The sequence below is a fragment of the Saprolegnia parasitica genome (assembly GCF_000151545.1).
Source record: "Saprolegnia parasitica CBS 223.65 unplaced genomic scaffold supercont2.17, whole genome shotgun sequence".
Classification (NCBI taxonomy): domain Eukaryota; phylum Oomycota; class Saprolegniomycetes; order Saprolegniales; family Saprolegniaceae; genus Saprolegnia; species Saprolegnia parasitica.
In genome coordinates, this window is record NW_012156411.1 from 92,123 (window position 1) to 117,867 (window position 25,745).

Consider the following 25,745-nt stretch of genomic DNA (forward strand, 5'->3'; position numbering starts at 1 on the left):
GCGCGGCCTTGTCTTTGCCTCCAATTCGGATTTCTCCGAATTGAAGTACGCAATTCGGCCAATTTGCTGGTGATGGCATAGAACGTCGCTTTTAGAAATAGGACAATGCCGAATCGTGAAGCAACTCAGATGGCGCGACCAGGCGCCGGGTTCTTCGACGTTGAAGCCCAAGGATCATCCTCAGTTTTTAATTTCCGCCACCGACGAAGATCAACCCGGCACTACTAGTATGCTGATGCAAGGCCCCATCCGTGTCCTCACCGAGCGCGTCATGAGCCGCGGCTTTGAGCCGACGGTCGGCCGTCTCCTCGAGCAAATGCGCTCGACAGTGTCCAAGCAGCCCGGCCTCATCTCGGTCGAGACGCTCGGCGATGCGCAAGACTACCACCACCAGGTCACGATCTCGCAGTGGCGCAGCCAGAAGGAATACCAGGCGTGGCGCGACTCGGAAGAGTTCAAGAAGCTCTCGAACGCGCTCAGCGAGGTGCTCGACCAGCCCAACTGCAAGACGCGCATCTTGCAGGCTCCGCGCGACGATATCTTCTTGCTGTAAAACCGCCTCCTGTAATCCTATCTATATATTTCCCATCGACTCTCCCACGTCGACGTGGTCTATTACATGACTTGAGAGGTACAAGCAGCACTTCCGAGTAGCAGGTCCGAGGCAGCGCAAGCGGAGTGCAAGCTGGAGTGATGGTGGCCACAACCCGCTTGCGCAATCGGTCGACGCGACAACCCAAGGCTAGTTCCTTGGCTTCTTCCTCCATACAACCCGCCTCTTCATGCTGGTAGCTAGAGCTGGTCGCTAGAACTGGTCTGGGTTGCGATGGGCCAAACAAGGTACTCGGAGGTACTCGGTGGCATGGATTATGGTGCAAGGTGTCTTGTTAATTTCGGCATTTGCCGCGATCTTTCATTGACCAATGGCCTTGCGTCTTGCGCCCTGAATTGGACCAATCGGCAGGCGGCATGGCACCAGAGGTCCACGTGCTGAGCGCTGCGGGCAAGCCGATCTTCTCGACGGCAGCAAATGCCCAGGACGACGGCGCACATGCGTCCATGTCCGGTCTCATCCAAGGCATCTCAAGCTTCTCCAAGGACGCGCTGCGCGTCATCAAGACCAAGACGACGACATTGCACTTTCTGCCGTGCCACCCGCTGCTCTTCTTTTGCGCGCTGCCCGTCGACTACGCAGGTGCGAGCGCATCGTCCTCCAGCGTTGCTACGTCGATGGGCTAGGTCTCAACGTGCCACGCCTTCTCCTCTTGATTCAGCACCATGTCCTCTTCTTCCTGACCGAGAACGGCCTACGCCTCATGGAGACCAACCCGAACTACGACCTGCGCAACCTCCTCCATGGCACCGAGGGCCTCCTCGCGTCGCTGGCGCGCATTTGGTCCTCTGCGACGTGGGCGCAGCTCGATGGCATCGGGCTCCGCGTCTGGCCCATGGCGGACGAGGCGCGCAAGACGCTGCAGCGCGCCATGGACGCGCCGGGCCTTCTCTTTGGCCTCGTCCTGCGCGACGAGTATGTACTCGCATATCGGCAAGGGCACAAAGACCACCCGCTTCCGATCAATGGTACGCAGGCGCACTTGGCGTGTCGTCTGATGTCGGCGCGCATAGACGTCCATGTCCTCGGCCACGTTGTCAACCACATGACCTCGTTCCGGTCCACCGAGTCGTGGACACCCATTTGTCTGCCGTCGTTCAACCGTAGGTACAGGTATCGTTTACTCTGCGACTTGGGTTGCATCATTCTTGTAGTGGATTCGTCTACGCCTATATTGTCTTTACCTCGGTTGACATTTGCACGATTCTGATCAGCACCAACGAGTCCCAGGACCAGTTTCACACGTTCCAAACTCTGCACAACAACCAGATCTCACGGGCACTCATGCATTTGCTGTCCTGCCAGCCACCACTGGTCGCAGACGCCCCGCCGTCCCTCGCCTCGTACCTTCCAGCCGCGTACCAGCCACTTTTATTGCATTTCATTTACCAGCACGCACGGTCCCACCAGGTTGTCTCTCCGTCATTTAAAGGTACGACCCCCACACGACAGTATTTTGACAGGATATGATGCTGCGTGTGTAGACTCGGCCGTCTTTGAGGACGCGACGTTTCAGCGCCAAGTGCTTCAGCACTACCACACGCTGCACCAGCATTTGCATAGCGCTGGTCACCGCGCCGAGACGAACCGGATGGGCATTCCCCGGGCAAAAGACATGGCACCCAGCGCCACGACGTACTTGTTTCGAACCAATGCGCTGCTTGTAATGGGTCGCGTCTTGGAGAAGCAAGCCGGGTTCATCTACGTCTGCTGTGAAGGCCTCGTGTCGGCCGAGGACGCCGACCTCATCTGCGACCGCCTCGTTGCCCGCATTTACCAAACCGGCCTGTATAGCCTCTAAATCAAGGAAATACGAACAACTGATTTCCTTGCCTCAAACGAGCGTTGCAATGACCGCACAACCTCGACTGCATAACACGTCCCGTTGTTTCTGCAAGGAGTGCCAATGTCGCACGCAGCATGGACGCGTGCGCAACCTGTGTTTATAACCCTACACCTAACCTAAACCTAATCTAAATCTAAAGAACATGCTAAAGGTTCTAACCTTCGATCGCGACCGTCTTCGTTCAAAGCTGCATGCATTGCGAAGCCCACTTTTTTCTTGCCACCAACGATGGACACGATTCTGGCACCGACGACGTTCCCGATGACGCTGCCGCCATCGCCACTGAAAGCGAGCGTATACGAGTTTGACCCGGCGACCGCGGCGGGCGTCCAAGGGCAGATCATCGTGCACTACAAGAAGCACGGCGCTCGCATCCACGCGCACTTGGATCTGCGCAAGGCCAACTGGACGGCATTGAGTGCGAACGACGCCAACTGCACGGGTCCCGTCGATACCTTTGGCTGGCATCTGCACACCAAGTGGGCGCATTCGAACGCGACATCGGCCTTTGGCGCTGGCTGCAGCCTCGCTGCTGCTGGCAACCACTACGACCCGGGCCTGGCCTGTGGCCTGAGCTCCGAGCACAAACTTGACAAATGCGCATCCAAGGTACCTAGCGTCACGTACAACTGCACGGCGGCGACGTACGCTCGTAACGCTTCGGCCTGCGAAGCCGGCGATCTCTCAGGCAAGTTTGGTACCATGGTCGCTCGCCACGGACACATTCGCAAGACGTGGCACGACCGGCACTACCCGTCGTCAAGTGAGGTGACGCCGCAATGGAACTTAATGCTGCACGCGGTCTGCGGGTCGTCGACGCCGCGCTTTGTCTGCGCGATCGCTGACAATAGCAAAGCATCGTGGCACCGCACGCACAAGGACGATCTGAGCAAGGTCAACGTCGATATTGACATTGACAATGACGATATTGACGTTGACATTGACATTGACATTGACGACGACGCGCGCCACGATCATCATCGTCGTCACGGTTCGAGCCATGGACAGCCGTAGCCTGAGTGTGTAACTTGAATATATCTACAAAGCCCAGTCGCAACGTAGGGTCTTGTGCGAACCAGTTGTCGAATGCGACACAAGACGGTGGCGGGCTCGAGGTTGGCACCAGCGCACAGTCATCGCAGAACGAGTACTGCTATGGTAGCTGTGAATGGCGGTTTGTATCTCACCTGCGCGGTCACAAGTCGTATTAGCAACACGGTGGTGTAGCGAGTGGCACCAGTTTTGGAGTTGTCGTACGAGCGAGGTACTTCTTGTCGATGTGCTCAGCGATGGACAAGACATCAAATATGAAACGCCGTTGTACTTTATACACAACGAGTGTAGATTTACACATGAAAATTACGCTGCGACCATGGCCACGGATGTAGCTCCGCTCGTGGCCTGGCGGTTGCCGACGGCGTGCTTGAGGTAGCAGACGCCGTCGGCCAGTGTAAAGGCCGCACAGGACAATGTCTTCTTGCAGCCATCGCAGCACTGCGCCATCATGGACGTAAAGTCACCGTAGGCCTTAAAGTTGGAGATATCGTTGCCAAACAAGTCGGTGTTCCACTCGGGCGACCCGCAGGCGCGTGTAGTCGGTGTCGGTGTTGGCGCCGATGTCTTGCGCGCCGACACAACACCGGGCGCCACCTTGCGTCCGTCCGCCGACGACTTGAGGTAGCACGTTTCCCCGGCGACCGAAAAGGCATGGCAACGGTCGTTCTTGGTGCACGCACTGCAGCACTCACGCAGTTGGTCGGCCTGGGGTCCGACGACCTGGAGACTGCCGACGTCATTGCCGTAGTAGTCGATGTTGGCTTCCGGTGCGCCACACGTGCTCGGTGTCGGGTCACTCGGTGTCGGTGTCGGGCTACTGGACGTCGGTGTCGGTGTCGGGGTACCGGACGTCGGTGTCGGTGTCGGCGTCCCCGGGTGGCCGAACTGCTGTGGGATCTCCGTGCACTTGCCCTCCGTCAACGCTACCGTCGCCGTGATCGTCTCACCCGCGAACGACGTCATCGTCACCGTCGTGTTGGCCAGCGGCACCTCCGGCTTGGGCTCGGCCTGGAAGTAGTAGTTGGTGATCTCGGTCGCGTACCGAGCCGGCTTGCCGTTCACCATCATGCTCTGGACGCCGCCGATCGTGTTGGTCGGCTGCACCGCGAGCCAGTACGGCGAGCTGCCCGACTTGGCGCACACTTTGACGCCGCCGGCGACGGGACAGTCGACGAACGCCCACGAGATCTGGAACCAGTCGGTCGTGGCGCCCGTGAGCTGCTTGAAGAAGGGCTGCGAAAACGTGAGGTCGCCCTTGGCGCAGCCCGGGCACGTGTTGGTGACTTGGCCGGTGACTTTTGGTGTGTCCTTGCAACGGGCGTCGGTGCACTGGGCTTGGATGCAGCGGCCGCAGTGGATTCCTTGTTGGTACTGGTCGAGGTTCATGGCGACTTGGAACTGGCGCGACGTCGGAAGGGCGTCCATGAGCCCGCAGTTGCCGCTGAAGACGTCGACGCCGTCGGCCGGACCATAGAGTGTGGCTTTGCCCTTGAATGTCTCGGCCATCGAGAGACTCAGAAGGGCACTGAGCGGCAGTACGATGCGGACCATCTCGTTTTAGTGTGGTGGTGGTGAGGTGAACAAAAGTTGGTAAATGAGAGAAGATTTCTCGAGACGTTGTGATTTAATCGCAACGATCTTGGTACGTCTAGACAGGCCGCAGTGCAGAGAGGTACGTCGCTTCGCTTGTTCTTTGGTCACGTACGAGCTGCATGGCTCCGTTGAGTTTGCGTTGCAATGGGACGTCGTGGGTGCTTCTTGCAATGCCACGTGCGGACGCAGATGCCTCATGTTGGACTCTGTAAAACAGGATACCCTACAGCGTAGTAAGGGCGCGCAAAGATACTTTCGCGGTTGGTGTCGCCGACAGCCCCGGCTTTGCCGATGAATTTTTGGCGCCGCAGCTGGCCATTCTGAGCCGCACGTTCCGTCGGACCAAGAATTGCACGCATGTCTATACGTCTTCTTCTGGGTACATCAATGTTGACGAAGAATCTTGCATACCTGTACGCAAAATCAAAACACGAACGAGGAGAGGCAGCCAACCGAACGATGGAACGGCGAACGACAATTGCCGTTCGTTCGTTCCTAACCAACGAATCCCTACGGTCCATTGTTTATAGAGTTTGTAAATGGCATTTCGAATCTTTTGCCCGCTTTTGTAATCGAGTGATACATGACATGAGGTAAATGCTAGCGTAGACAGAAAAAAGATACGATTTGGCCATGTTGGCGGTGAAATTTTGCGGTGCGACGGGTCATTCCGACCTTGTCGATTCCAACCAGACACTGAAACAGCTGTTTCTGGTCTGGGCGGCGCGTGGCGAGCGGTGGAGAGATCTTCGATTCACCCCAGCTTGTCCGCCTGGTACAATAATGTCGTTCTGGTACGAGTATGATAGGACTGTAGCGATACATATTTGTTGTTAATGATTTTTTTAGTGTTTTCTACCGGGTGGGCAATAGTCAATGCGTGTTGGTACCAACGTCGCACTTAGATCGTCGTCATGGCCACCGACGTGGCGCCGCTCTTGGTCTGGCGGTTGCCGACAGCGCTCTTGAGATAGCAGACGCCGTCAGCAAGCGTCACGGCGACACACTTTTCGTGGACCTTGCAGCCTTCGCAGCACTGAGCCAGCATCGCCGTGAACACGCCTTCTGCCTTGAAGTTGGCCACGTCGTTGCCAAACATGTCCAAGTTCCACTCTGGCGCTCCGCACGCACGGGCGACCGGTGTCGGTGACGGGCTCACCGGTGCCACCGTCGGGGTTTGGCTCCCAGACGTCGGCGCAGGCGTTTCCGGCACCGGTGTCGGTGTCGGGCTACTGGACGTCGGTGTCGGTGTCGGGGTACCGGACGTCGGTGTCGGTGTCGGCGTCCCCGGGTGGCCGAACTGCTGTGAGATCTCCGTGCACTTGCCCTCCGTCAACGCTACCGTCGCCGTGATCGTCTCACCCGTGAACGACGTCATCGTCACCGTCGTGTTGGCCAGCGGCACCTCCGGCTTGGGCTCGGCCTGAAAGTAGTAGTTGGTGATCTCGGTCGCGTACCGAGCCGGCTTGCCGTTCACCGTCATGCTCTGGACGCCGCCAAGCGTGTTGGTCGGCTGCACCGCGAGCCAGTACGGCGAGCTGCCCGACTTGGCGCACACTTTGACGCCGCCGGCGACGGGACAGTCGACGAACGCCCACGAGATCTGGAACCAGTCGGTCGTGGCGCCCGTGAGCTGCTTGAAGAAGGGCTGCGAAAACGTGAGGTCGCCCTTGGCGCAGCCCGGGCACGTGTTGGTGACTTGGCCGGTGACTTTTGGTGTGTCCTTGCAACGGGCGTCGGTGCACTGGGCTTGGATGCAGCGGCCGCAGTGGATTCCTTGTTGGTACTGGTCGAGGTTCATGGCGACTTGGAACTGGCGCGAGGTCGGGAGGGCGGCCATGAGCCCGCAGTTGCCGCTGACGGGTCCGTGCCGTCGGCGGGGCCGTCCAGCGATGCCTTGCCATTATACGTGTCGGCCACAGCAAGGCCGAAAAGTGTCGTTAACGGAAGCAGGATGCGCATAGTAGAAGCTGGGATGGAGCAAAGGCAAATTAAACTATGATGCTTGGGCTCGGTGGTCGATCGTGGGGCCTCGAGTCGGAGATTCTAGCGTCCCAGCTGTTGGTGCCACGACGTCCGTATCTTTGGCCTCAAAATGATGTAGACGCCTTAAAAGAATAGCATTGTCTCCTAACTTTGGGTTGTGCATCGTGCAAGCTTGCCGTCTATTCAAATGACGCGATGCATGACGTGCCTACCGTGGTTCGTTAGCATCTGCACCTTTACAGCAACCAAGGTTTCCAGCGACCTGCATACAAGCAACCAGGCATGGAAGGCACTTAATTTGTGCGGAAGACCATGTCCCCTCCAAATTATCTCGGAGCTCATCATAGAGGGAGGCCATTCCTGGCGGAGATTTTAGAGCGGATCTTGTAGGTATTTCATAGTCGAGGACATGGATGACTTTCAGTGAATCAAATAAAGAATTTCTTTGAAACCGTCTTTTCTATCAAAGGGATCGCAATCCATGCCACGCCAACTGCAAGGAGGTTATTTGGAGGAAATACAAGCTCATCCCTCAATTTTAGCGATATTTTATCGGTTTGTGTGCCTCGTGTCCGCTGCCCTGGCATACACGTGGGCTACATTGTACAGCGTGCCATTCCCTTTATCTATGAGTGTTCGTGGTGCTGGAATCTAACGCCTCGGTGTATCGGAATGTGGTTATAGATGGGATTCCACTAATAGATTAGACACTCGAGAGCGGAATTGCTCCGCGCACGCGTGCGGGCAAGGTGGCGTGTTTTCCGTCACGCTTCACGCAGAGGTACCGCCACGTTTTGACGTCCAAGAGATGTAACACGCCATTGCGTTCCCACGTCAAGACGCCGGCAATCAGCGCCGACATTTTGTCTAAAAACACGCCACCGTCGTGGTGCGCCATTCGGAGCATGAACATGCACTGGGCATTCAAGAGGAGCGACGTCGCACGGCTCGGTACGACGGGTCGGTGCACCAGCCGGGCAACCGCATAGCAGACCAAGGCAGCGATCGCTCCAATACCGTAGCCGACAAACACCCGGTTGACATTGCCGATCTCGACGCTGCCGCTATGGCAGTCGATGGCGAAATCCATGTCGACCGCAATGCAGGACCGGTGCAGACGCGCTACGTGCTGTTGGGGCCACTGGAAGGTCCAGAGGATCGCTGCGAGCCACGCGGCGTTGGTGCTGTGGGACGAGTAGAGCACCGTGTACTCTTGCGTGACGCAGCTGAAGACGTCGTTAAGGATGAAAACACTCCACGTTAGCTCGGACGCGGCGAGGACGGTGTTGTACCAAACCAAAGGCGGCGATTCGAACCGTGTGAGGTACCCGTGCGTCTGCACCAGAAATAGGGGGCTCGTGTTCAAGAGCCACACAGCCGTGAGACTGCGGAGGAGCAGAAATGGCCGCCCGATCCAGACCAACCCCCCAAGACGCGTGAGCACCATTAAATTGACCGTCTCGACGCGCCCGCGGTGCCAAAGCGCCGTCAAAATTGCACCAGACGCAACGGCAATGAGGACCACCGTAATGTACTGGACGCACCCTTGGCACACGAGTGATAGACTGCGCGCAATCGCGTCCGGGCTCGGCGAGATCGAGTCGAACGGCAACGGGGCCGAGATGGCCGTGATGCGGCCGACGTCACCCTCGTAGCTGACCACTTCGCGGACGCCAGTCGCCCATTCGTAAAGGAAGCACCAGCCGTAGTACGGCCAAGCGACTTCGGGCGCGAGAATGTTGATGGTATATAGAAAGACACTGCTCGATGTGGTATTCAGGAGGTACTGGACCAGCGAGACGTTTTGGTCATAGACAATATCGTGCACACGTGTGGCGGCAACGTGAAGCGGGGCCAAAGCGCCATGATAGGCGTCCAGAAACGTCAAGGTTGCGGTATACTCCCTCGCGCACGACGCCGTGGCACCGGTGTCGAGGCTGCAGATCGCATCCACGTCGGGCACTTGGATCGACGCGCGGTAGCCCAGCAGGGCAAAGAGAAGCTGCGATGTTGTCGGCTGCATATATTCAGGAAACAAGGCGTAGCACATGCTCGAGGTACCAAAGAGCGTCGCAATCCCGTACATGAACGGATACGGCGGCGCGTCATTGCCGCACATGAGACGGCCCCCCATGGACATGAGCTCGTTGCTTTGCGAGAGAAGACTCCCCGGCACTTCGATGATGTAGGGTCGTGCGGGGAGATCCGCAAACAACGCCGCGGCGTCTGTGTTGGCGAGCAAGAGACGCGCGAGGCTGGCGGTGAAGTTGGCGTACAACGCTGAGAGCGACGCCGGCACGGGTACATAGACCATGTCGACGTTGCCAAACGGCCCGAGGGATGTTTCCAAGCTCACGAGGCCTGCGTTCAATGGCGGCACAAGCGTGAGGTTCTGGAACAGCACCGCAATTGGCGTCGTGTTGGCGTAGGCGAAGCGAGGACTCTGGCGCACGAGGCTGGCGCTCCCAAGAAGCGTCGCGTTAGTGGCGATGGCCCAGAGATCGCTGGCCAAGCTCCAGTACATGCGCATTGAGTTTTGCTGCGTGAGGTGGTAGGCGCCTGGCGTGCTGCTCAGTGGTAGCGAGTACTGCAGCCCCAGCGCATTCTCAATGTAGAACGCGTCTGAGAAGCCCGTCGTCTTGAAGTTTTGCCACTGCAGAGAGAAGCCCGAGACGCCCGCTTGGCGCCAGTACACTGCTTCGTCGACGCAGCTCCGCGCATTGCTTTGAATCTCGCTGAGCCACTGCCGGCCATCGATCGACGTGGCCAGCGCACTCGCAATGCCCATCTCGAACGGCGTGCCCCAGCATCTCGTCCAGTCGGCGTAGCTCGGGACGTTGCCGAGGCTCGTCTCAAAGTAGACGGCGCCATTCGACACGTACGACTGCGTTCCGCACCGCGCTTCCCGCGCCGCCGAACTCGCGAGTGACCAGCGCCGACGGAGGTCGACAAAGCAGTATTGCGTAAACATCCACGGCAAACGACATGCGTCCATGCGTCGGAGGTTGGCGACAACGTCTTCCAAAGCCACGTCCGGCGAGAAGAGCTGCCGCCTGGCGGCGTGGCCCGTGACGCTAATCGCGCCAACGCTGAGGTTGTAGAGCCGCGAGACGTCGGCCAACGCTGGGTCATCGAGCGCAAACCCCGTATCCAGCGTCTGCGTCAAGAGCCGTCGGTTGAAGAGATTGCCCAGAAAGGTGTACGTGCCCGTAGCGTTGAAGCCAGACCAACTATAGTCGTTGGCGAGATTCGACTGCGCGACGCCCAAGTACGCTACGTTGCTAAAGAGCGAGAGGAGAAGACTTGGCACGCCCATGCAGCGCCGGATTTTCTGATACGTGCGGGCAAACCAGGACTGCGAGCGCGCCGGCGGCGTCTGCGGCATCGGCGGTGTAGATGGCTGTACATGCGGCAGGACGAGCGTCGTCGTCGTTGCTTGCCGGTGCAGCCCCGGCGTCTCAAAGCCAAAGGACGCGGCGGGCACGAGGAGCCAAGATTTTGTGTCGAAAAGATACATGTGGCCTCGAAACCTGAAATGGAAGAGCCCGCAGCACGCCGACGTGAGGGCGTCCAGCGCGATGTACGCGTGGTTGGGCTGGCGCTCGTGGAGAAATGCCACGGCGGCCACGGGCAGAATGAGCGACGGTATGGCGCGCGCACCGGGACTGGGCATGCCCAGGGGCACGACGGGAAGTTTTGTGGATCGCGAGCACAGCGCGAGAAGCGCACCAATCGCGACCACGCCGATCGTCAAGAGGACGAGCAGCAGAGTTCGCTGAAAGGTGCCAATGTCGACCGTGCCGCTGTTGCAGTAGACCATTTCATCCACGTTGACGGCAAAGCACTCGCGGGCCAAGCTCGAGCGAAACGGAAGGGGGCGAGCTGCGTGTAGCCGACCAGGAGAATCCATGCTACGAGTGATGTACGGGACGCGTACTGATGTGTCTTCTTTTGTAGCACCGGGTGCAAAATGTCGTGGGCCAAATACGTGAGCCAGAGCACTTCGCCCGCGAGAAGGCTCGTCGTAAGGAGCGGCTTGGTGTCGGCGCGCAGCGTCCTCTGCAAATGGCTCTGAACGACGAAGACGTCGGTCGTCGCCAATGCAATCGTCGCGGCGATGCTGCGGCCCGCGAGGATGCTCCGGCTCAGCCAGACAGGCCCCAAGAGCCGATTCAAATAAAACCACTCGGCATGCTGCGCGCGATGGTAGAGACCAAGTACGAGAAGCACGGCGGCGACAACGAGGACACCGACGGTCGTGATGGCAGCACAGCGATAGAGGTAGGCGCTCAAGTCGGTGGAGATCACTGTCGGCGACAGCTCGAGGCGGGTGTACTGCTTGGAGATGAGGGTTAACGTCGTCGCATCGCCTTGAAACGAGACGGCTTCCCGGTCATCGTGGACCCAGTCGTAGAGGTATATGCCACCAAAGTAAGCAAACGAAGGGTCGAGCAGCGGCAGCACCTCGATAGTCGGGTGACTGCCATTGATACTGACAAACTGCATGAGACTCAGAGACGAGGCGAATCGCGTTGGTTGCATCGCGTACTTGAGCTCGGCCAGCGCCGCAACCGTGGCTGTGAACGCACTCAAGCACATGGTCTTTTCTGTCGGTGCAACTTGGTGGCACATAGACGGGCCATGCGATGTTGGCGTCAGGGCCATGCCAAAGAGACTCGCGAGCGGCGTTAGCGTCAGCGCCAGTGGTCGCTGCGCCGCGCAGACGTCGTCAAATCCAAACGATTCTTGGGCGATGGCGAGCGGGGCGCCAAACGAACATAAAGGGCTGCCGCCGTAGAAGCGGTAGTTTGGTCCTTGCCACAACTCGGGGGTCAGAGTGACCGTAACTGTCGACATGGCCGCGAGAAGGGCGGGAAAGGCTGGGTTTGAAGCGACGGCCGATTGAACGGCGGTGTGAAAGCTTTGTACGGCGATGCGCAGCGGCGGTGGCACAGGCAGCCACATGACGTCGATTGATGTGAGCTGCCCAAGCTCGGCGTGGAGCACGCTGCTGATGAGGTTGAGGGGCACCCCGTTGTTGTATTCTTCGAGTTGGTTGGGATTCGAGTGACCGAAGAACTCGGACGTGTTGCGCACGAGACTCTGGTTGGGCTGCAGCGACGCGAAATCTGTCTGGAGACCGGCAAAGAGGTAGATGGTCGTCCAGAACGAGCCTCGGCGGACGCTTGGGACCGCCTTCAACGACAAGCGCGGGGATTGGCCCAATGCGTTGCCAATGCCAATGGTCTCGAGCAGCCCAGTCTGGACGCGGTTGGCATACTGGAGTTGAAAGATCGAAATCTGGTGCGACGCCCAGACAGCCACTTCGTCTGGGATCGCGAGTGGCGCGTGCGCGTGCAGCGAGACAACCCACGCACGACCGTCATTGAAGTCACTCTGAATCGGCCGCGCAATGTACATGTCAAACTGGCTCCCAAACGCATCGTACCAGACGGCAAAGTTGACGTTGCGCAGCACGGCTTCGAGGTACACGGCCCCGTTCTTCGCATAGTGTGAAGCGCAGCGCGTTTCGCGCAATGATGTGTGTGCGAGGCTGTAGCGCTGTCGCAAGTCGGCCCAGCAGTACCCACTCATGAGATACGTGAGGCCCGCCACGTCGTACGACCGGAGACTCGCAATGGCGTGAGCGGGCGCCGTGAGCTCTTCGTGAACGATGCGGCGGGCGTAGGCGGGCCCGACGCTAAGAACGTCTCTCGATGGGAGCAGCACAGTCATGGAGGGATCGAGGAGATCAAACGTTGCGTTGGCGGCCATGAGCGATAGCTGCGTGTTGAACGCCTGTACGAGCGCGGTCGGGACGAGGCTGCTCGCAAAGCTCGGCCAGAGATAGTCGTTCTCGAGGTACGGCTGCATGACCGACAAGGCGAGGAGGCTCAGTGCGACGCTGCCTAGAAAGTAGAGAGGTCCGAGGCGTTTGCGGACAAGGTCAAGGCAATCCATCGTGACGTCGTTTGGTCGAACACCCTAAAACAACACTGCAACGGCCACCGCTTCCAGTCCGCTTTGGCGCCATCGAAACGCTCGAGTCGTTTCAGTTGGGCTTGCTGACATTCCACGCGCACCAAGCGGATTGACGTACCGGTAGATCGGCCGGCGGGTCAATTGTGGGAGCACACAATCAAGAAGAGGAGACGGGATGACGACGCTCCATCGACACGCTTTCTGCAACTGTGCATCTCCCGTCGTGCTTTGCCGTCCCTCATTCACGCGCCTCATAGACGGGCTATTAAACTTACAGCTGTACTACCATTCGCATGCATAATGCTCCATGAAGATCTACTCTTAAACGACGACTTGTATATCGCAATTGTCTATGAGGATGATACTAGCATATTCAAATGAAAAGAGCACTACGTCGTTGCCGCTGCTTTCTTCGCCAGCGCCTTCGTCGTCTTGGCGCCACTCACAGTTGTCTCGATCGGGTTGTTGGGCTCGTACGCTGCCGTGATGTACTCGAGATCCACGATGCGCTCGGCGACGACCTTGAGAATATTGGTCATGTACACCATCGTGTCGGACGACTGGTCCGTGACGGGCGGGATCTTGCCGCCCATGCTCGTGCGACACCGGTTGTAGAGGTTTTTGATCGCCAAAATGATTTGACCGGACTCGCGTGACCGGTCATTGTACGTCCGGTCGTCGCGGCCACGGTCCAAATCGAGCTGGAAGGTCTCGCCGCGAATGCGTTCCAGGTGTTGTTGGTGCCTACGTTCCTCATATTGTCCCAAATTTCGACTGGATTTACCCGTGGATTTCGCTGTTTTGTACCAAAATGTTGTTTTCCATCTCGGTTTTGAACGTGCGCAATTCTTGCCGCAATCGGTCAATCTACTCCGATCTCTCTCGCAACCATCGATTTGCAGGGCGGTGGTCAGTACCTGCGACTCGGCGCTCTGCACCTGTACCTGGAGGTCCTTGTTGGCGTCCACCAAGGTCGCATAGCGGTTCAGAATGTCCGCAATCTCTTCGTATTCTTGCTCAGATGCCTCGACCGCGCTGTCCAAATACGTGCGGTACTTGAGCAGCTGGTCGCGCTTCTTCTCGAGCGCCTCCCGCTGCGAGACGTCTTTCTCGTACTGCGCAAGAGCTGCTTCTTGCGCACTTCGTTTTGCTCGCTGGACCGGTGCTCCGTCTTGGCCTTGAGCTCAGCACGTGTCCGCTTGGAGTCGTTTTCTTTGATAAATTTCTCAAACTTGCTCACTTGATCCCGCATGTCTTGCTGCTTGCGCTCGAATTCGCGTTGGCGCTCGGCGCACGACTCGACGCGCTGGGCGTACTCTTCCTTCATGAACTCGAGGGCGTCGTTGACTTCGCGGAGCTCCTTGCGCTTCTTGAGTAGCAGCGTCGACTGCGACATCTACCGACAGCCATGAGCAGCGAAAGAATGGAAAAAAGCGATGGACCAGCGAGACACCCGAGACGAGCGGCTCGAGCTCCGAGAGCTCTTTGGTTGGAAAGTCATGGCTACAACCACGACTGTCAGTGACGAGGTGCGGACGATGACGACTGCCGGTGCATACCCTCGGAGCTTGGTCTCGGTCAAGAAGACCGAGTTGGGCGACCCTGGCGTCTGGTTCGTCGAGTCCACCGACATGCCCGACAGGATTGGTTTCGATCCGTCTCGCGCGCATTTGATTGGCCAACCGCTGGTCCAACCACCAATCACATCGCTGGATGGCGACTATTCTTGGACTGGATGTACGATTTAGTGCAATTCCTGCCACCGCTCAGAGCACCCCGTTATTTCGTCCTCGCCGCCTTGTATGAAGCTACAGAGACTTTACTCTACCCGCTGAAGCTCATGAAGGAGTGCAATGGCTGTCGCGACGACAGCGCTATCGTCACCGTGTGTCGTCGCGAGCCTACACTGTCCACTGACCACCGCCTCGTTTGGATGACGCCGACGTACAAGGGACATGCTTCTTGGACAAGACGCAGGGCCTCGTCCTTGGCACGGGGGTCGGCGAGATGCAGTGCTTGGGCGTACTTGAGAGTGGTGAGACCACGCAACGGCGCGAGCTCGGGACCATACAGCCACCTCAGTCCTTCGAGCGCCGACGCGTACAGCGCGAGTGCAAGCGAATTCTGTGCTGCGTCTCGAAACCTCGCATTCTACCAGAAAACGTGGAGTGCAATTTGCAACTGAATGGGACTTGGAACCTCGGCACTCATGATCAAGTTGGCGAGCGTCTCGGCGCCTGCAATGTTGTCGGCGTGGTACTTGTGGTACGACGCCTAGTTGATCCCGACGATGGTGACTTTAACAGGATGCACGACAGAATGGACCTGCGTCAATGCATAGGCGCGTTGCCGGGATGCAATCGCCTTCGGAACATCCTTGCGCCTAGACGTGCGTTCTGGAACCTGCAACTTTTATGCCACACGTACCGCTCCGCGTCGTCGGCTGCTTGGATCGCGCGTTGGACCAGGCGAGGTGTCACGTCGTTGCACTCGGTCACCGTCAAGCAGGTGGGACATGTGTTTACCGCCCCATCAATGGCGGGCTCGAGGCGGCCGGCGCAGCCGCTTTGACTGCACCCAAGGCCTTCCAGCAAGGGCTCTTTTTTTGCCCAGCACGACCCCGACCCCTACATAAGTAGCCAAATGTCCATAGCACCAAGGGGCTCTGGCTACCGTACCATGCAACGAAGGCAATCGCAGTGGAAGAAGTACGACGTCGCGAGTTCGAGTCGGCGCGCGCGCGTGGGTGCAACCACTTCCGTGTAGGCAATCTAAACGAATGTGCGGTGAGCAGCTGGTTGAAGTTTCAAGGAGCGTCGACGCACCGTGAGCTCGTCGCCGGGCGATATCGGTCGCAGCGCGCGCAGGTGGAGTTCACGGCCGCGGAAGGTGGCCACGCAGTTTGGGACGCACGCGTGATTCAACGCCGCCGCCACGGGAAAAAGCCAATGCCAATGGGCACTTGCTCGGGCGAGCAGACGGTAAACGCGTTGCAGTTGAGCAGCGCAAACGTCAAGAGCAGGCGGTGCATCGAAGGCAATGTATCTGCGACATCGTTGTTGTTGGCAGCACCAAGGATCTGCAGCACGAGAGCACTCATGTCGCGGTACCGCTGGATTGCTCGGGGGTGTGCGCGTCGAGATGGGTCGCATAGTCGCTCGGGTCGATAGCGCCAAGAGAGTGCAGCCGCGCGGCTAGAAGCACGGTCGGCGTCGGCGGCGGCCCAGACGCCGACGCCATGTACGGCGTGAGGTACTTGCACTCGCCTCCGTGGGACGGCCAGTCAGCGCGCTGGCAGCCGCGGCTGCAGTACTTGAGCAGCTTGCAGCGGGCGCAGCGCAGCGCGGCGGGGGCAAAGCAGTGGGCGCAGGTCGCACCCAGGTCGAGCGGCAACGACGCAGTAGCCGTCGTACGAAGCACAAGCGTCCCGGCCGGGATGGGCACTGTCGCCAGCGCGCCAAAGCCGCGGCCAGCCACCGGCGCGCGCTGCCACATTTTTCTCCTCGGCCAGCAGGAATCCACCCAAACCAGTGGGTGGCCGGTTGATTGGCACATTGCAGTTGATATCCGGATGCGTTGCAGATTTACCATAATGGTCTCAATTGCTGCGGGATTTGTCTCTTCTGTCTCCGCGCCATCAACCTCGTGGCCACATGGAACGTGGTGAGGTTCAAGAAAGGGCACCGCGCATCCCGTATCCTCGTTGCTTCATACTGTCCCGTTTGCATCATGTCTGAAGTTGCAAGGAATGAATTATAGTACATCACACACGCCGCGCTGTCACGCCGCCGCTGCTGTAGGACGTAGCACGTCAATCTTCTCAGCGATCGACTTTGGAACGAGTACTACTACGTCAAGACGGCAAGTAGCAAGATGGCAAGCCGTTCGTGCGACCTCGGGTGGTGTTCTTCTTCAAGCGCGACACGTATTACGACGCAAAACAAGGCGCTCCAGAACCAGCTCCACCGCCACCTCAGCGTCGAATCCAAAGGGTGGCCAGCAGAACGGTTCGCTAATAAGCGCCCGAACTCTCTCTCTACCGGGTCGCTCGCGGCTCGCCCAATGGAAAAGACATCGTCGTGTACGTGTCCGTCTTGCAAGAAGCGGTGCGCTCAAGATGCTATTCAAAATGCTGTTCAAAAGCCCATTCAAGCTCTGTCCCTGCGTCGTATGAGGTCGGACGACGACTGTTGACGCAGACGCAACAGCGATGGTGGCGCACGTCGTCAGGGGATCAATTCGTGCGCAAAGCGTGGCCGTCCGACGACAACCTGACGTACGCGATGTCGCCACGCGGCCGGTCGTCGCATGCGGCACAGTTGGGAAAGTGCGAGTACTGAATATGCAGCCAACGGCGCACCCAGCCACTGGATTTATGCCTCCCCAGTTGTTGATTTTTTGAGCGCGCACGGTCCCTCCATACAAACACAAACATGTTGCCGGGCATTAATAACGAGGCGAGGTTGAAGTTGATCGACAGCTGCCTCCTGCACAAATCCACGTAAATCAACGGCAAGTATTGCACACGCTTGCAGTTTGGCGGCCAAACAAGTCGTTCCCAGTGGCGCCAGGCCACTTCTGATAGTACGGTCGTATTGTATTGCGAAAACGAACCGTTTTTTCAATTCCAGAATCGAACACGACCAGTCTCACTTCTTATTTGGCACGGTACGCCCATGACAACCAACCCATACCTCGGCTGCCTCGGCGTGGTCCTCGCCGTCGTCTTCTTTGGGACGACGTACGTCCCTGCCAAGCAGTACCCGACCTACGACGGCATGGTCTTCCAGTGGTATATGGTACGGCCCGCTTCCTGCCAGCGCGTGCTCATCGCGAGATGTACTAGTGCTCGGGCATCCTCGCCGTCGGCCTTGTCTGGGGCCTCGTCTCGAACGAGTGGAGCTACATTGCCGAGAAGGGTACACAAACGATTCGATATCCGCATGCCTCTTATCGCGCGCGTTAGGCATGTTTATGTTTCCCGGCGGTCTCCTCGGCGGCTGCCTCTTTGCGATCGCCAACCTCTTGATCCCGACCGTAGTCAACACGCTCGGTCTTGGCGTCGGCTTTATGCTCTGGAACGGCGCCAACATCACCATGGGCTACGTTGTCTCGCGCTACGGTACACGCAGAGTGTTGAGTTTGCACTTGACACACAAGAACGGATAGGCCTCTTTGGCGTCTACCCGACGATCCCGACGTACCCGCGCATCTCGGAGCTCGGCATCCTCTTCATGATCGGATCGATCCTGGTCTACGGCAAGATTCAGCCGACGCTCTCGACGCCCGCGGCCGTTCAACTCGAAGACCAGAACGCAACCGAAGCCAAGCCACTGCTTGAAAAGTCGTCGCCCGCGTCGTCGACGTCGTCGGCCCTCGATTTAGACGTACCAGCGCTGCGCCGCGAATCGCTCGCCCAGTCGCTCATGCACCCAGAATTGCCCAACTATGGCCCCTTTACGATTCCCAACGAGCGTGTCGAAGGCGCCGAAGACATTGGCTCGGACGAGAAGAAGCGCCGCGTTGTTGGCATTGCGTTGGCACTCTTTGTGGGGTGCCTCCTCGGCAACTGCCTCACGCCCTACGTGCTCTGGCAGCAGGCGTGCAACCACGCTGGGAAGGACTGCAACCCGCTCAACTTTCTCTTTAGCCAGTGCATGGGCATCTACATCACGTCGACGATCGCCTTTCTGCTCTACTCGACCGTGCACCGCATCCGGAAGCGCCGCATGCCCCGCAGCGCGCTCCGCCCAGCGTACGTCTCGGGCTTGCTCTGGGCGACGGGCCTCGCGGGCCAGCTCCTCTCGGCTGGCAACCTCGGCTTTGACCTGGTGTACCCCCTCACCGCGATCGGCCCCGCCATGGTGTCGATGCTCTGGTCGGCGGTCTACTTCAAGGAAATTGAAGGCCGCCGCAACATGTGCATTCTTGCCGCCGGCACGTGCATGATCTTTATTGGCACGGCCCTCCGCGTCTATGCGAGTTGATACATACTAGTACTAGTACGTCCTTATCATTTTTCATTTCTGTCCTCAACACGTCACGTCGCCGCCTCGTCTGCATCACGCTGTTGGTATCGGCTTGGAGTGGGCATATGGCGGGAGCTCAAGCCCATCTGCGTGTACATGAATAATCGGGTCGACCAACTTTCAATACAAGGGGTAGGTCTCTGACGAACTGGAAAAGATGGCTTGGTGCATTATTTCATGCTAGTATGGGCGACTAGGCATCTTTTATCTGAACACGCTCAGCGACGTCGCGCTCTACAAGCGCTGCAACAGCGTCCCGCTGAGCGAGATCGTCGCCCGCCAGCGCTGGCGCCTGCCTGCTGGGCCACGTGCTGCGCATGAGTGAATACGTTCCTGCCAACATTGCCGCTGCCCGCTTCTTTGCCGCTCCTGAGGCGCCCCGTTTTTTAGGCCGCACCAAGATCACGTTGCCGATCGTCCTGCACCGCGACCTCCAGTCGTCGACGCCGCCTCAGTCGCTGGCGTCTCTCGAGGACCTCAAGAAACTGCGCAGCTTTGCCGCCGATCGCGAAGCGTGGAAGGAGTTTACGGAGCTTGTCGTCAGGGGCCTCACCCGCAGCCGCAAGTAGAAGAGCAAGACGAGCCCCCGCGCCCCCGCTTGCACAGCCTCGGCCCGGCGAGCGAATGAAGAAGAAGGAGATTGCTAGTCTCTACGTATGCGAACTCTTTGTAACAACGAAGATAACGCGGCGAAATACGTTCATACATATAGTATGGGCGGCTGAGCTTATGAGCGCGATTGATCGAATTTCAGGGCGAGTCCCTCTCGAACCCTACTAATGATGTATGGCTCGTGATGCACTTTCGATGGTATGTCCACATGCGACACGAGGCCTGCCAAGCATCACAACAGCCTTGCCGCCACGTTGCAGCAGCTAATCCTGGTCGCCGACACCGCTACAGTCAGACATTAGTAGGCAATACCATAGGATGAGTGGTGCAGGTATTCGAAGACGGTAAGCAGCGGGCAGCTAGCTTGGACGGCGGCACCCGGCCGCGTTGGACGCGGAGCTCTGTCGTCCCATCTGGTGAAGCTCAATCGCGGTGCTCGGTGTGGCGAATATATCTGCGCGAATTTTAGCCAATCCACGCGCCTTCTCATGTACTTTATGGCGACTACTGGACGAAATACATAGTAATCCATGGCTTTTCCATCAAAAGCTTCGACTGATTGGTTATTAATAACTCGCTTTGTTCGAATGCTTCAAGTAATTTACAAGATCGACATGTCACGTTTGCGTTGACGGACCCTACCCCGCGTCGTTTCCCTCTGTTGTTTTTAAAAATGAATTATTGCGTGCCATTATAAAGATAATGTTATGGTGGACTTCCTAACGCGCTTGTGAGGCGTGGCCGGTGCGTGAACGAGGAGCGTTAGTAGTCGTGATTCGAGATTGTGCGAGGGACCAGGTAGCGAGCACACCAAGGGTCGTATCTAGAGCGTTGAGCGACGCGTCAAGAGATGGCACCGCAGTGCGACGAGCCAAGTGCCGGACATGCAGTCGTGTGATAGTAGTAGCTGCCTTGACCGGGAGCTGCATCTTCAAAATATCCCGCATCGGTGCAAAAGCGCGCCAGATCGCGCCGACGTGTGGACGCTAAAAGATGGTCATACGTTTTGCGGGCTTGCGCATCGCAGAGAGGAAAGTGGCGAGCATCGGGGCTGAAAAAGTGCAAGCTGGACCGGCGGACAGCCACGGCTTTGTACGCCGCGGCACGGCACACAAAGGCCCCATACCGCGGGGTGACGTGGGCGGGTTGCCGTAAGGGGACAAGCGCAGCTGCTCGGCACAGTTGCCTCTGTAAACGCTCGCGTTGTGCTTGGCTTTATGCTAGTACGTTTAAGGGATATGGCGACACCAACATACTTTCAACCTTGACTTTGTATAGTACACTCTTGTCTACGACAAGTCGGGCAACGACGTTGGCTCAAGAAACACGGCTGTGGTCTACCGCTCTCATGACATGGAGATGCCTCGGCGAGCTGCATAGAATAATGTACAAGGTAAATGAAAATGTCACAGAAAGGCCATGCTCCTTCGTGCGCTGTCTCCCGGCGTATCTGCCGTTGGTGCTGTAGTGTACGAGAGGTTGCCGTTTTCGGTTGTACATACTCGATTTGCTTTGCTCCGTCTCGACTGGTACAATTGTATTGGATCCGTCGTGTGCACCTGGTCCACTGGTCTGATCCCCGCTCATTCGCGATGCGTCTGATCCTGGCGCCCGACCAGACGCCGCTTCCGTTGGTATCTTGTGCGAAGAAGAGTAGCCCTATCACCACGCGGCTGCGACGGCAAATGTGTGGCTGGCGCCGACGTGTTGTGGGATCGCACTGGGCGATTGTATGGCGACACGCAGCGCGCGACATGTGCCCACAACCCACCACGGCGGCGCTGTCAATGACGCTTCGTCAATGAGCCGCAGTTGCACTTGAAGCAAAAGTAGCCTGGCTTCATTGGCCACGAAGCAACCACCCCGATCCCCCTCGCGACGGATTCGTTCGGTCAAGCTTGCCGCTCGCCCCGCTTCTCCCTCGTTGCCGCGTCCCATCCACATGCCTGTCGCAACTATAGTCGGCGTGTGCCAGCTCCAACTAGCTCGCTAGACACTTGAATATTGTCATCAAAATGGAAGGAATCGTCAACACCACGCGTCGAAAGAGCGAGCGCATTCGTTGCCTTTCCGCGAACGAACGCGTGGAATGCGTCCTCGTATCCGGTATATCCGGAAACCCGCTTGCCACCTTCAATCTCGCGACTGTCCCACTTGGCGACGACATTATCCAAACCGTCTCTTTCTCCTGCTCGATTCTGTGCGCCGTCACAACATTGCCATCCTGCGCTGAGGTCAAGAGAACAATGCATTATTGACTCCCTAAGCTGAGGTCCTCGTCGTCAACACGTAGACTGCCATGCACATGCACTGGAATCAAAAAGATTTCCGCAGCTCTGGCTTGGAGCATCTACCATGCAACTCCAGAAAGAGAACCATCGCCTTCCTATAGACCACACACCGAACACTCGGTATGCAGGTTACTTCTCAATCGCGTGTGCTATTGCCGAGAGCGTTTTATGGACCCTTGATGTCGCAACATGAGGAGATCCAAGTCTATTCGGATCGCGACGTTCTTTCACTTGAGGTATGGATGCATATATACCGTACCTGCCAAAGACAGTGCTGTGAAGTGGTCCATCAGCCGCCGCAACTTTAGTAAGAATGGCCGCGATGGCCGCGATGAATTGTACCAAGAGGATGGTCCTCGTCGCGCAGGGAGAAGGCGGTTGACATGGCGGGTGACGGGTGTCGTCCCGCGGCCGCCGAGCTGCGATCTTGCTTCAATGTGGCGGGCGTCTCTTTTAATGCCAAAATAGAATGGCCATCGAAAGTCACTTGGCTTTTCTATCCAACGCCCTCTGTGTACATTAAATTGGAGGCGGGTTCAAACGGGGTAGGGCCGTCGGAATATCAGCCAATCACGGGCCCGTATCATGCTGCATACATTCGCCAAGAGAAGCCTTCTGGCAGTCTCTGCGGTCATTTGCTCTTACCCGCATCTGCGCCGAGGCCGTGGATACCACCTAGTCCTCGACTACTTCGCACCACTACCAGATCTGATGGAGAGCTACACGATGGAGCCGCTGGACGTCTCGATGATGGCGCCGCTGCCGCAGCTGGTCCACACGCCGATCGACGTGGACATCTCGTGCCTCTCGCTGCATGGACCGCCTCTCGCGCAGCCCGAGGCCGAGCCGCTCTCGCCGTCGCACGCGCCGCCGGCGGTGCTGCCGGCAACCTTTCTGCGCACGATCTGCGACCAGCTCGAGTTTTACTTTTGCGACGACAACCTCCTCGGCGACCTCTTTCTGCTCAAAAACATGAACGCGCATGGCTACGTCAAGCTCGAGCTGCTCGCGAGCTTTGGCCGCGTCAAGAAGCTCACGACCGACATTGCGCTCCTCCAGCAAGCGCTCGAGCTCTCGACTAAGCTGCTCTTGAGCGAAGAGGGCTCCAGCGTCTGCCGCAAGGACCCGCTGCCGTACGACCAGACGTACCACGGCAAGTTGTCGCGGACGGCGATTGCCTACAACCTCGCCGAAGACGCGAGCATTGCCAGCCTCAAAGAACCTTCCGCACGTGCGGCGAAATCACGTATCTCCGCCTCCTCAAAAAGAACGGCGCCACGGGCCGCAACGCGGTCCTCAAGCCGCCCGTCATCTCGGGTGAAACGTACGTATCATGTCGCGCGTCTTCTCTCCCTAACGACGATGCGCCTACGTAGGTATGCGATCATTGAGTTTATCGATGCCGAAATGGCCAACCACGCGGTCCTGACGCTCTCGGACCAATACAACTGGCGCACGGGCATGCAGGTCGTGCTCTTTGACGGTACGACCACCGACAAGCTCAAGCAGCGCATGTTCCCGGTCGACGTCGACCGGCGCCGTGCCAAGTCGGCCGCGGCCGCATTCCAGTCGACCTGCGGCGGCGGTAGCAACTCGGCCTCGAGCTCGCCCCGCGCCGGCAACAAGGTACGGTCCACCACTCTCTCTCTCTCTGAGTTCTTATTCCATGTCGATGATGCTAGTCGGCACCGATCCACGTCGAGTCGGTCGGCGAGGGCCTCAACGACCTCAGCGAAGGCAAAGTGAGCACGGGCGTCGTCTACTCGATCCGTGGCGCGGGTGGTCTCATCACGCCGGCCCGCCAAGACGGCTCGTCCATCAGCTTTCGCCTCGTGCCCGACGAAGACGGCTCGATTGACATCTTCCAAGGCGACTACGTCTCGTTTACGGTCGGGAAGAACAAGAAGAGTGGCCGCAAGTACGCCTCCAAGGTCAAGCTCGAGTACCGCCCGCCGAGCGTACACGCTGCGGCGACCGCGCCGCCTGCCCGCCACGACAACCACACGACGCATATGAACACTGGCGAGCGCAGCCGCGCGCGCACGATGGGCAACGAGGCGGCGACGCCTTTTACGCGCGGCCGATCGTCGTCGTCGGGGCAGCGGCCGCAGCGCCTGCCGCTCAAGAGCCCGGACGCCGTCGACTCTGCGATTGCGCAGGCCTTTCGGCAAGCGGCCGGACCGGACGGGACTCGCGGCTTTGGCCGAGCGCGTGGCCCGGTCCCGGCCAAGAAGGAGCCCGGCTTGAGTGCGTCGTTTGCGGCCGACCTCGCGGGCCGTCGCCGCGCGGCGTCGTCGGGTGCGCCGCCGCCGCCGAGCTACTTTGGCTCGGGCAACGGCTTTGCTTTTTAAACCGACGACGACGGTTGTTGCTACGTTGGACGCGTACTACTTGACAGACAACATTGTGTATACCACATTTATACCAACGTATAATGTAACTCTTTGCCCATCAAGAGTACTGCGGACCAGCTAGTGAAACGAGCGCAGATTCCGAGATCGGACGCGGCGGCTACTCGGCCTGTCGCTTCTTTGGGTGGCACGGCTATTCCTGCGGGACGCAGAGTCTCATCTTCCGGAGTCGGTGCGAGCGGCTGTCGCTACGAAGGATATAAGTCGTTCTCTCAACTTTAGCTGAGCGATCATCACTGTAAGCTGGGGAAGTGATGACATGGTAGGCACCTCGCCACCTTGGTACATTTTGTGTGGATTGTGTACACTAGGAAAACCACCTTACTACGAGTCCACGGCGTGGTAAACTGGAGCCAGTGGGTGGATTTACCTTCGACAGCTGATGGAGCGACGACGCGATTGTGCAGCTCACACTTCGGACGCGCAGGAACTTCCTGATTGACTCATCTTTTTGCAGCGTTGAGTCGGCGCCTTGGCTCCCTCGTGGGCTCGAATGCGTGCTTGTTAGCGACCCCAAGCGCTTACTTGGATGGACGAGGCAGCTCCTGTCGTTGGTGCCGTGGCTCGTCCATAGATGAACCATTTAGTAACAAACTACTGTAGTAGACGATCGTTCGACGAGAGATCGAACTCTGTTTTTCCCGTTGCGTGCACTCGGTGGAGGACATTATCAACTAGCGGGACTCGATGCCGGCGCGACCACTTATGTTGTGCCAAGAGCCGAAGAAGATCGGACGCATGGACGAGGCTGTGGTGCAGGGTCGGTTGAGCGACGCTTGCTACAATACCTTGATGGCGATTGTCTGTGGACTGAGATTAGAGAAGCAGACGCAATCATTTCGAACGACCCAGAGGCATATGAACGCGGCGTAATGGATGGTATGGACCGCCTTGGGCGCCAATGCGAGGTAGCTCGAGGGCATCGCCGGCCAGCCTCGCCCAAGGGGTCTCTGACCGTGTGGTTTGAACTTCCGTTGTTAAAGGTGGCCAAAGTCGTTATGCTCCGCTGATCATGCCCATGGTGCTAGAGATGTTGGTATATCGCTCTTGACAACGCTAGGCATGTCGACACGTAATAATAACTTTTAGAGCAGTGTCTTGCTTTTAATGAACTGAAAATTGAACTGAAAATGACGGCTTGCACCGCGTCGTATGCACAGGGCCAACGCCAGATCAGACACAAATGTCCTAGTACCACTTGGAGCCAGCAGGCGCAATTTTGTCCCCAAAAATCTGCTGCTTTGCGCGCAATGAGGATCGAAGCACGGTCTTGTCGTTTCACGAGCACTGCGTGGTGGCGCCAAGGGATGCTATCTTTATTGCCTT

General features: G+C 58.1%; 10 protein-coding genes across 10 annotated transcripts; 5 read left to right on the forward strand and 5 right to left on the reverse strand.

Moving 5' to 3' along the window:
* The first annotated feature begins 183 nt into the window (after positions 1–183).
* On the forward strand, positions 184–607 carry SPRG_05502 (hypothetical protein). Its single transcript, XM_012344221.1, has one exon. The coding sequence runs from the start codon at positions 230–232 to the stop codon at positions 551–553; it is 324 nt and encodes a 107-aa protein (XP_012199611.1). The 5' UTR covers positions 184–229; the 3' UTR covers positions 554–607.
* Positions 608–969: 362 nt separating this feature from the next.
* SPRG_05503 (hypothetical protein) lies at positions 970–2,414 on the forward strand (the record flags this gene model as incomplete). Its single annotated transcript, XM_012344222.1, has 5 exons — positions 970–1,195; positions 1,240–1,581; positions 1,627–1,720; positions 1,768–2,045; positions 2,098–2,414. 5 exons carry the CDS (start codon positions 970–972, stop codon positions 2,412–2,414), a joined length of 1,257 nt encoding a protein of 418 aa, XP_012199612.1.
* Positions 2,415–2,668: 254 nt separating this feature from the next.
* Positions 2,669–3,516, forward strand: SPRG_05504 (hypothetical protein). The gene has a single exon (XM_012344223.1). It carries the CDS (start codon positions 2,688–2,690, stop codon positions 3,471–3,473), a length of 786 nt encoding a protein of 261 aa, XP_012199613.1. The 5' UTR covers positions 2,669–2,687; the 3' UTR covers positions 3,474–3,516.
* Positions 3,517–3,818: 302 nt separating this feature from the next.
* Positions 3,819–5,104, reverse strand: SPRG_05505 (hypothetical protein; the record flags this gene model as incomplete). Its single annotated transcript, XM_012344224.1, has 1 exon — positions 3,819–5,104. Exon 1 carries the CDS (start codon positions 5,064–5,066, stop codon positions 3,819–3,821), a length of 1,248 nt encoding a protein of 415 aa, XP_012199614.1. The 5' UTR covers positions 5,067–5,104.
* Positions 5,105–6,009: 905 nt separating this feature from the next.
* On the reverse strand, positions 6,010–7,070 carry SPRG_05506 (hypothetical protein; the record flags this gene model as incomplete). The annotated part of the gene is made up of 2 exons (XM_012344225.1): positions 6,010–6,964; positions 7,018–7,070. 2 exons carry the CDS (start codon positions 7,068–7,070, stop codon positions 6,010–6,012), a joined length of 1,008 nt encoding a protein of 335 aa, XP_012199615.1.
* A 727-nt stretch (positions 7,071–7,797) lies between these two features.
* Positions 7,798–13,062, reverse strand: SPRG_05507 (hypothetical protein; the record flags this gene model as incomplete). Its single annotated transcript, XM_012344226.1, has 2 exons — positions 11,021–13,062; positions 7,798–10,976 (listed from the first exon to the last, which is right to left on the reverse strand). Exons 1-2 carry the CDS (start codon positions 13,053–13,055, stop codon positions 7,798–7,800), a joined length of 5,214 nt encoding a protein of 1,737 aa, XP_012199616.1. The 5' UTR covers positions 13,056–13,062.
* A 403-nt stretch (positions 13,063–13,465) lies between these two features.
* On the reverse strand, positions 13,466–14,709 carry SPRG_05508 (hypothetical protein; the record flags this gene model as incomplete). The annotated part of the gene is made up of 6 exons (XM_012344227.1): positions 13,466–13,820; positions 13,861–13,943; positions 13,994–14,191; positions 14,218–14,472; positions 14,519–14,579; positions 14,636–14,709. The coding sequence occupies 6 exons, from the start codon at positions 14,707–14,709 to the stop codon at positions 13,466–13,468; spliced, it is 1,026 nt and encodes a 341-aa protein (XP_012199617.1).
* Positions 14,710–14,895: 186 nt separating this feature from the next.
* On the reverse strand, positions 14,896–16,595 carry SPRG_05509 (hypothetical protein; the record flags this gene model as incomplete). Its single annotated transcript, XM_012344228.1, has 7 exons — positions 15,902–16,595; positions 15,755–15,847; positions 15,504–15,703; positions 15,402–15,459; positions 15,276–15,350; positions 15,025–15,227; positions 14,896–14,977 (listed from the first exon to the last, which is right to left on the reverse strand). The coding sequence occupies exons 1-7, from the start codon at positions 16,226–16,228 to the stop codon at positions 14,896–14,898; spliced, it is 1,038 nt and encodes a 345-aa protein (XP_012199618.1). The 5' UTR covers positions 16,229–16,595.
* A 1,117-nt stretch (positions 16,596–17,712) lies between these two features.
* On the forward strand, positions 17,713–19,086 carry SPRG_05510 (hypothetical protein). The gene is made up of 4 exons (XM_012344229.1): positions 17,713–17,875; positions 17,923–17,995; positions 18,043–18,198; positions 18,246–19,086. The coding sequence occupies exons 1-4, from the start codon at positions 17,753–17,755 to the stop codon at positions 19,061–19,063; spliced, it is 1,170 nt and encodes a 389-aa protein (XP_012199619.1). The 5' UTR covers positions 17,713–17,752; the 3' UTR covers positions 19,064–19,086.
* Positions 19,087–22,719: 3,633 nt separating this feature from the next.
* SPRG_05511 (hypothetical protein) lies at positions 22,720–24,359 on the forward strand (the record flags this gene model as incomplete). Its single annotated transcript, XM_012344230.1, has 2 exons — positions 22,720–23,634; positions 23,691–24,359. 2 exons carry the CDS (start codon positions 22,720–22,722, stop codon positions 24,357–24,359), a joined length of 1,584 nt encoding a protein of 527 aa, XP_012199620.1.
* Between the last annotated feature and the right edge of the window lie 1,386 nt (positions 24,360–25,745).